This window comes from Zingiber officinale, chromosome 2B (genome assembly GCF_018446385.1).
Source record: "Zingiber officinale cultivar Zhangliang chromosome 2B, Zo_v1.1, whole genome shotgun sequence".
Classification (NCBI taxonomy): domain Eukaryota; kingdom Viridiplantae; phylum Streptophyta; class Magnoliopsida; order Zingiberales; family Zingiberaceae; genus Zingiber; species Zingiber officinale.
This window is the reverse complement of record NC_055989.1, coordinates 102,628,693-102,638,259: the sequence shown is the minus strand read 5'-3', so window position 1 is coordinate 102,638,259 and position 9,567 is coordinate 102,628,693. Positions and strand designations below refer to the sequence as shown.

At 32.5% G+C, this 9,567-nt stretch overlaps 1 protein-coding gene across 1 annotated transcript; it reads left to right on the top strand.

Moving 5' to 3' along the window:
• Window positions 1-52: 52 nt before the first annotated feature.
• LOC122046580 (polyadenylate-binding protein RBP45-like) lies at window positions 53-6,379 on the top strand. Its single transcript, XM_042607348.1, has 7 exons — window positions 53-644; window positions 1,666-2,143; window positions 4,737-4,792; window positions 4,875-5,005; window positions 5,102-5,198; window positions 5,267-5,413; window positions 6,132-6,379. Exons 1-7 carry the CDS (start codon window positions 264-266, stop codon window positions 6,135-6,137), a joined length of 1,296 nt encoding a protein of 431 aa, XP_042463282.1. The 5' UTR covers window positions 53-263; the 3' UTR covers window positions 6,138-6,379.
• Window positions 6,380-9,567: the final 3,188 nt, after the last annotated feature.

The following is a 9,567-nucleotide window of genomic DNA, read 5'->3' as shown; positions in this document are numbered from 1 at the left end:
CATCAAAGACAAATAATCGCCTACTGGCAGTGTACATCTTCTCCGCTTACCACTTTTCACGGTCTGTCATCGACTCATCCCTTTGTTTCTAGGGTTAGGGTTCTTTCCGTCCCGCCCTTCCTTTCATCACGTCCCGATCCTTCTCGTGTTTATCCGTCTATCGAATTGTGAGCGTGGCGGGACTCTGGCAATCGATTTGCATCCTTCATATCCCGATTTGAACGCCGGACTTTTCGATCGTTGGCCGTTTCCTTAGCTCTAGAATGATGCAGACGGGTGGTGGAATGGTTCATCCCCCGCCAATGGTACCGCCGCCGATGGACCAGCAGCAACCTCCCCAGCAGTGGATGATGATGGCGCCGCCTCCTCCTCCCCCTCAAGTGCAGTACTACCAGACTGGGCCAGCGCCGCCCATGTGGAACCAGCAGAGTTCCCAGGTGCCACCGCCGGCCCCCCAGTTCCAGGTCTCGCCATCGATTCCACCTCCCCAGATGCAGTACCAGGCAGCGTCAGCTCCATCCCCGGCCCAAGCATTGGCACCGCAGCCTTCTTCAGCTGATGAGACTCAGACGCTTTGGATTGGTGAATTGCAGTATTGGATGGACGAGAATTATCTCTACAGCTGCTTTGCTCATAGTGGAGAGGTCTCTGTCTCTGTCTCATTCCATTTTCATTTTTTTATGCTATTTTTTTCTTAGTTTATCTGATATTACTGTTCCGAATTAATAATCTTATGTACTGGTTGAAATTTTGATAGCTATGATAATATTTCCATGTTTGTGTGGCTATTTTTAAGAATATGTTTCTTACACAAGTACAAAGTTTGGTTGCCAATGAAGCATTACCATTTGTATGAATATGATCAAGTTTTTCATTGGAGATTTAACAGTTTTTTAGGATTGATTATGTTGTCAGATATTGAAAATTGAGATTTTTTTGGGTGAGTAGGAGTTAACTGAATATAAGTCATCTTCAAAATCAGGCTACTGAGTCCTTTTTGTTGTTGTTTTTATGTTGTAGATGGTCTGAATTCTGATATGATTGATTCCCCTTTTTGTAATAGATAAATTGTAAAGTAGTGCAGTAAGCCAATGTTGTTAAACAACTAGTCACTATGGGCATGTACTGTAATGATTTTGATATTTAATAAGCAGCATACAACATGATTTCTCAACTTTAATTCTAAATGTAACACGGAATCCTCAATTAGTATTAATGTTGTACGAGTTCTGTTCATTCAATGGGCTAATCCATTTTGCTGAATTTTGTATAGTGCATAGGATTAGCCTTCAGATTTCTTGATCATTTACAGTGTCTTGCTAACTGGTTAGCTATCTTACTATTTTCTTAGGAATGGATTTGCAAATGATTATATCTGAAATTTGATGAAAAACTGCTACAATATCAAATTTGCTTGTTCTAATATAATGCCAGTTTCTGTCTCAAATAGCTGATTTTTTAATTTGTTACACAGCTTGAGAGTGTGTTTATTCATAATGCTTTGCCTCCTGTGCATTTGTAGTATGTGTTTTGTTTACTTTTACAGTTGTGCTTGACAGGACCTTCGATTTTTGTTTTAATATGGGTGCAATGATTCATGCTACATTGTGGGTGTATTAATTTTCTTGTTTGTCTTTTCTGATTCCATGTTTGTAAAAATTCTAGGTTATTTCAGTTAAAGTAATCCGCAATAAGCAGACTGGGCAGTCTGAGGGTTATGGCTTTATCGAGTTTGTATCTCATGTTGCTGCAGATCGAGTTCTTCAAATATACAATAGTCAAGTGATGCCCAACTCAGAACAAGTTTTCAGGCTGAATTGGGCAACAAGTGGAGCAGGTGAGAAACATGATGATGGTGTAGATTATACAATTTTTGTTGGGGATTTGGCTGCCGATGTCACTGATTATTTGCTACAAGAGACATTTAAGAATCAGTACCAATCAATCAAGGGTGCCCGAGTTGTTACTGATAGACTGACTGGGCGCACCAAGGGATATGGGTTTGTTAAGTTTGGCGATCCAAGTGAACAAGCAAGGGCCATGACCGAAATGAATGGTGTTTACTGTTCGACAAGACCCATGAGAATTGGTCCAGCTGCTAATAAGAAGACTCTGGTAACCCAACAGCAATTCTCTACAAATGGTATGTGATCATAGTTCCTGAAATTCCATTTTGTGTTTATGTAGCAGCCTCATTCTGTCATTGGACGTGAAATTCCTCTTGATTTATTGATTGAAGATTTAAATGTTCTATTTGTAATTGTAACTTATAATGCATATGTTGTAGTGAAATAGTGAAATAATGCACACTTTGTAGTGAAATAATCTGACCTTAGATTTATTGTACTAACTTCAAGTTGAATGGTGATGTTGAGGCCATTTCTTTCTTTCTACAAGTTTCCTTCAAGAACATATCCTTTGTGAAATTGGGATCATCAAAAATATTATTTAACAAAGAGCTCTTATAGAAACTTATATTGTCTAAAAGCAGGATTCCATACTTCCTTGTTTTAGGACATGGAATTGGCTTCAGCTGAGATGCATATTCACTAATACTGGTGGCCCAGTTAGGTCAGTGTTTCGATATTGTCATAATGTGTCTAGTCCTTTCTTGTGGCTTTATTGCTACAATTTTTTTAATATATTTATTGAATTATTGCAAGCTATTTTTTATCACAACTCTTTATCTCCTACTTGCCCCTGTATTTTAATTCTCTCGGTTTCTTGTATTTGGCATCTATCTGTCAAATTTATTACTGCTATAATCATCTTGCTGATCACACCTTTTCTTTTGGTCATTCATGCTTTGCATCTACCAGTTACTTTTTTCTTCCATCTACAGCAAAGTATTTCTATTTTTGGAAGAACAACATGTTATGTAGATTATTGTTCTTCGGGGTTCCTAAATTTATGACTCTGGTCCTTATCCTTCAATCTGATTGTGTTCCCTTAAGTCTTTACTTGTATGTAGCTTATTGCGCTTGTCTTTTAATAGAGATTTAAGATAATGTTTTGTTATCTTGTTTTTTCTATTAAAAATCATTATTAAGAGTATTTCTCAGTGCAAGTCATTTTTTTGCAATAACTTCCCTCTAATAAATATCCAGGCAAGCCGACATGATTCCAGTTGACATTACTGGCATGCTTTTTCTGTTTTATGTTACTACTGAATTCATTATCTTTAAATTATTTGTTTGCTTTCAGTTGATTTATTTCAACTTTATGTTAAGAAAAATTGTAACCAATACACTTATTGTTCTTCTGTTTTTTCTTAAGAGGATTGGAACATGTATGCACTTTTTAGTTCAAGTACACGACTGCAGTCATTGGTGGAAGTGAATAATCAATTGCTGCGGAGTAGTTTCTGTTGCCCTTTATGTTGAGGAAGTGACCTATCAGTGGTTTGGCAGACAGAACAAGGCCTTGGTGCTTGGGAAACCAAATGGGGTCTTGAGAACAAGGATTGCTGGTTGGCAATTTGATGAATGTTAATTGCAGCTCATTTTTGTTGGGGCATGGTCAGTCGGTGATAACAAAAGAATTCATATGGAGGAGGAATAAATAAATCCTAATATTTTTTGCATCACTAAACTGTAATGTAATAATGGATTTATTTATATGTTAAAATAAATAATTGGATTGGATTGAGGTGGTCTTAAGGTTTTCAGGCTTGAAGCCTGAACTGGACCTGAGACATAGAGAACCTTAGGTTTCAGCGTGGACTGGGTTAGATCTTGGTGCCCTGTTGTGATTTTTTGTTCATCCTTATTTCTGCATAACATTTTGTTGAAAAACACTAATTAAGGTGTGACACTGTAAAATATTATTAGTTGACATCCCAATTCCTATTGAATGATCTAGTTTTGTATCGGGCCTGTAAAACACTAATTAGCATCATCAATTTCTTGGCAGTGTCAGTTTGATTCAATTGAGCTTGATTTGGCTGGCCAAATTCACTGTAGTTGGTCATTTTTAGCTCAGCTCAACAAATGGTCGGCTAAGTCTATCTAAACTAAAAGTTCAATGCCTGGGCAGCATGGGTTTGGCCCATAGCATGTGTTACCAGATGAGCTCCTGATGTTACTTAATTTGGCCTATATGTATATTGACCATATTGTGGCATCTACTAACCTGTTTTCTATGTAGGTTGAGGCTGACATATGCTAACAATTCCAAATCCAGTAGGCATTTACCTCTTTAGTGAAAAGATTTGAGTATAACTGAAACAGTTAAACTACACTGATTAAAACTGCTAGTGTTAACCCCAAGTCTGGATGAAAAAGGCTGAGGTTGCTGTCAGGTCTTGACAGCCAATCAAGAATATTGTTAAAATATTATGAGCATGAATATTAATTATATTCGTTATGAGATTACATTATCTTATTTTGAAATTTAAATATATTGGAAGGAGAGTCTGTGTAGTCCATAGTAGGAGCTTATATCTTGTTATATATTAGGGCCAAGATGAGGCTTTTGACCATAGCATGTTAGCTCTGTTCGTGGTCATGCTATGCCAGGTTAAATTCCTGCAATACCTAAAGTACAGCCTGGCAGACCATTTGTGTTATATGACAACTGAAAATTTCATAAGTACCATATATATAAAATGCTTGCTGTGTTTGTGGTTCTCATTCTTAAGTCTTTTATAACAGCTTATCTTCCCTTCAATTTATTTTCATGATCATTACCTTAGAGATTATTTAGTTCTATTCAGAAAGTTATATTTTTATTTGCAGCTTCCTACCAAACTCCACCGAGTGCTGACTCTGAGAATGATCCAAATAATACCACTGTGGGTACTTTGTTCAGCTTTTTATATGAATTGCAAATGCGTTAGGCTACTGATATTTATCATTTGTCTTACACCATTACAGTTGTTTGTTGGTGGCCTGGACTCAAACGTCACAGATGATCATTTGCGGCATACATTTAGCCAATATGGAGAGATAGTCTATGTTAAAATACCTTTAGGCAAGCGCTGTGGTTTTGTTCAATTCTCTAATAGGTGAGTTCATAATCGGTGAAAGTGGAATGTACAAGTAGGCAACAATGTAAATCTGGATGCTTATTATCATGTATTTTGTAAATTGATTTTTATCAGACCTAGTGCTGAGGAAGCTTTGAGGATGCTTAATGGGATCCAGTTAGGTGGTCAAAACATCCGACTCTCATGGGGACGCAGTCCAACAAATAAACAGGTTGAATTTTCTCATATTCAATAACTACTATGGGTTATCATTCGTTCATTCATTTTCTTGGTCATCAGCCACAACAAGATCCCAGCCAATGGAATGGAAGCTACTATGGGTACAACCAAGGTTACAATGCCTATGGATATGCAACTGAAGACCCTAATACATACACTTACACTGGATATCCAGGATACAGAAACTATCAGCAGCAGCCACCTCAGGTAAAAGCAGTTGTTAATGTTACTCTATTTTATTAAGGTTAAGTGGGAATCTTAAACATTAGATCTATCTTGCTACTTATGGTAGAAATCTAAATGATCAAGGTGATAGCATGGGTGATAATACTGTACCTGTTGTTGCCTATATAATCTTCTTTCTGCTCAAACATACTGCTTTTGTAAACCTTTCAGTGGTCGAGTTTCAGTTGCGTGATATTATTGATGATCATACTGCATGGAACTATAATGACATATTAAGTTTGATTTTTGTTCATTTATACTGGTGTGCCATCCTTTATTCATCGTGGAGGTCCAGGTCCAAAAGTATCCCAATGTATATGGTTTTTTAAGATTTAAGATCAAATACAAGTATTTCTTTCTTGTATCCTTTTTTATTTTTTTAGATATTTGCCAATCCAAAACTTAATTAATGTGGTAATGTTCCACTAATCAATATATAAATAGGCCGTTCTTGTGTAGGTTTCATCTTTAAATTTTAGAATGTAAATAATGAAAATACCATGCCTTCAGGACAAAGCCATTGAAGTGTAGATGATGGTGTTTCGCTTATGGTTCTTGTTGATATCATGTGGCGTTGTAGAAGAATATATTACATATTACTTCAACATGGTTTTACAATTACTATGTTCCATGTGTCCTCTCTAACAACATAAACTCCGTATAAATGCATTAAATTCACCTTCAGCGTCCTGTTCTGCAGGCTTGAGTTGGAGGGTGCACAAACAATAGCACAATGCTGGTAGTTATCGGAATTTGAAGCATTTACTTTCCAGTTTTTGGTAAGGTAACTTGGATATAACAGTGTTTGAGCAATTCTACTGTAGGATGATTGCTCTCATAGTGTATTATTTAGACTCATGTTAACTGATTGCAGTTGGAATACTTTGTGCCAGTTTTGACAATATCTGTGTCGCAGCTATTTATATACTATCTACATGCTTTTCTGAACTTAATTGTGTTCTATTTCGTGTGCGTATATATCTTCATCCTTGCTTCTTTCATTGCGTAACTCTTTTACTTTCGTGCGTTGTATGCTCTTTTTTGTTTTTTTGAAAAAAAGGTTGAATATTTCCTGTAATTAGTTTAATTGCTGATTTCTACTGATACTGGATTCATGTGCCTGTTTATTGCAACTGGATCACTTCGATGTTTAGTTTTCTTTCTTGCAATTTGACCAGCTCTGTTTGTCAAAAAATAAAAAATGGAAAGATGGTAAGCATGCTAGTTTAAAATGATATAGAATCTCACTTTGTATAATTTAAGGTGCGATATGGTCTATGTTAATATATTACACAGCTATAAATCAAAGGTGGGTTTATAATCTGTTTGTGCAGAAAGCATGCTACATAATTATTTATTATATTTTTAACCAGGGTACTACTGAATAATAACAATCAAATTTTGTTGGCTATAATTATTTAATAACATATTAAGTTCTATCTTATATTATAGTATTATTTATATTTAAATAAATTTTATTATATTATTATTAATCAAGTTTTTTTTAATTTTTTCATTTGATGTATTTATCATAATTCTATACCGAGAGTATTTATTGATCTTCTTTATTCTAATCTTGGATAGATAAGGAAAGTTACGGTAAATATTCAAAAAAAAATGGATCTACTATTAACAATTTTATAATTTTAAATTCATTCTTTTGATTAATTGCCGAATTATTTATAATCACTTTTAAATTTTTATATATTTTTTTTAAATCAGTCCATCATGCCGACTTTATTCTACAAAAAACACTAATTTACAAAAACAAAAAGAAGAGAAAAAAAATAGATGATTGGAGCTATTATTGACCGGCAACCAATAGTATTATTTTTTATTTTAAAAAAAAACAATTGTAAGAGTAGAATAAGATGAGGTCTGAGACAGCTCTGTTAGAATAATACGAAACCAATATTAGAGTCAATGAGTCGTTTATGTTTGATTTTACAAATTTGGCTATTCCAACAATTGCCAAACTAGAACTGAAATTGATAAATCACACACAGTAAATCAGCATATCGATCAAAGACGAGTGAGAATCATGCTTTAGGATTTTGCTCATTGCTTTATTTTGCTTACTGATTTGCCCGATGATGGAAGAAAAATATTTAAAGTATCCTCACTGATCGGAGGTTGAGATTCTAACATTGCTTTTATTTTAATAACTTCAGTCAACTGCACTTGCGTATATATTTGCTCTTTAATACGATAACAAAATAATAATAATAATAATAATTCAGAGGTTTCATTCAGCAATAACATATTTCGCGTGAAAGGGACCAGCCAACGAGAATTTTGAAACGTGGTTCACATTTGATAATTGACAATGACATGTGGGACAAGGAGCATGTTCGAGTTAGACACGCCCCACGGACATAGTGAACTTGGTAGATACATCTTTACACCTAATAAATTATTTCTTAACGCAAGTAATTTTAGATTTAAACAATTGACAGCCGTTTATCAGAATCTCATTCGTGGCACTTGGTTTGGGGGAAAAAAAGGAAAAGGAGAGGTGCGATCAGTAAAAGCGAAAAATAAAGGCTTATTTTGATAAATTGTTCAATCATTAATCGAGGATCTCTGTCGGGTGTTTTTTTTAAATTGTCTTAGCGTAAAGGGGAAAAAAAAATAATAAAACGTCCTTTATTTTACCGAATCATCCCAATAACGTTTTATTTTATTTTATTTTTCCAACGAACATCTCGTTCATGTATAATTACCTAACTTTCTTTTACTATATTATCTCTCAAAATTGGAGGCTCATTGTATCACTATGAAAATCTTAACTAATACTACAACGGTTATTACTTGATGTACTAAAATAACCCTGTGTTAAGTTTAAAAGATATCATTTAAAATATTTTCGGATGCTTCAGCAAATTTTAGTCAACAACTATAAATTATAATTATTGTAGTTATAATAATTACAATATTATCGACTGATTTAGAATTTAAGCGGGAGACATAGGTAGGATAACAATAAGATAGGATGGGACATCATTTTGATTTAAAAAAAATTAAAATAATAATACACTTTTGACGATTAAAAAAATAAGGGTGTTTTTTTTACTTTTGTCATAAATTAAATGACAATTTATCAAAGGACACATTCAAGTTTGTGAATTGACCAAAAGATATTATATTTGATATTTACCAAAATGCACATTATACTATTTAATTAGACTTAATGTATAGTTGAAGTTTAAATCAAAGTTTTAACTAAGTTAAGTTAAAGTTTTAATTAAGTTATATTAGTGTTTTAAAGTTAAGTTTTAGTTAAATTTTAAAGTTAAGTTCAAGGTTAAGTGTTAATTAAATTTTGAAATAAAGTTAATTTTAATTTAAAGTGAGTTAGAGTAAAATTAAGATTTTAATTAAGGTTACAGTTAACATTTGATTAGATTATAAGTTATGTTAATTGCTAAATTAATTTGATAGAATTAAACAATATTAAGTTACATTAAAGTTTTAATTAGGTTAAATTAAATTTTTAATTAATGTTGACTTAGATTCTCAATTAAGGTTAGATTATTAATTAACCTTAAATTTAGGTTAAAATTAAATTGAGTTGAATTTAGTTGAATTTTTTTAATTATATTAAGGTTTTTTACATTCAATTTTTTTTTTGTTGACGTAAGTTTTGAATAGTTTGTAATTAAATTTGTTAAAGTTTAAGTTACTAATTAAAATTAAATTTTAAATTTCCCATTAATTAATTTTTTATTTGTTATTATTTATTTTTGAAATAATTTATAAAATAAAAATACTTTTCAAATAATTTGTTTATTTAAAAAAATATTTTTTAAAAGATTTTAAATTTTTAAATAATCTTTTTTAAAAAAATTAAATAATTTTTAAAAAGATTTTAAAAAATATTTTTTTAAAAAATATTTTTTTAAAAAAAAATTAATTTTGTGAATCTTGCTGTTTTAAATTTAATTGAGTTTTTAATTGAATTGAAATTTTTAATTTACCTTAATCATATTACCTAGTCTAATTATTTAACAAACATATTTCTATAATTTTATGAGATGAGTTATGTTAAAATTTTAATTTTAAGATAATTTGACCTTATATTAGATTCATGTTGAACCGTCAGTTAATTAAATGTAAATTTTAAAAATCGACTTCCA

Excerpts from the sequence above, each read along its gene's own strand:
- LOC122046580 (XM_042607348.1), top strand. The coding sequence starts at position 264 with ATGATGCAGACGGGTGGTGGAATGGTTCATCCCCCGCCAATGGTACCG. Across the intron at positions 4,793-4,874 it reads ATGATCCAAATAATACCACT|TTGTTTGTTGGTGGCCTGGA; the intron begins GTGGGTACTTTG and ends ACACCATTACAG. Across the intron at positions 5,006-5,101 it reads TTTGTTCAATTCTCTAATAG|ACCTAGTGCTGAGGAAGCTT; the intron begins GTGAGTTCATAA and ends GATTTTTATCAG.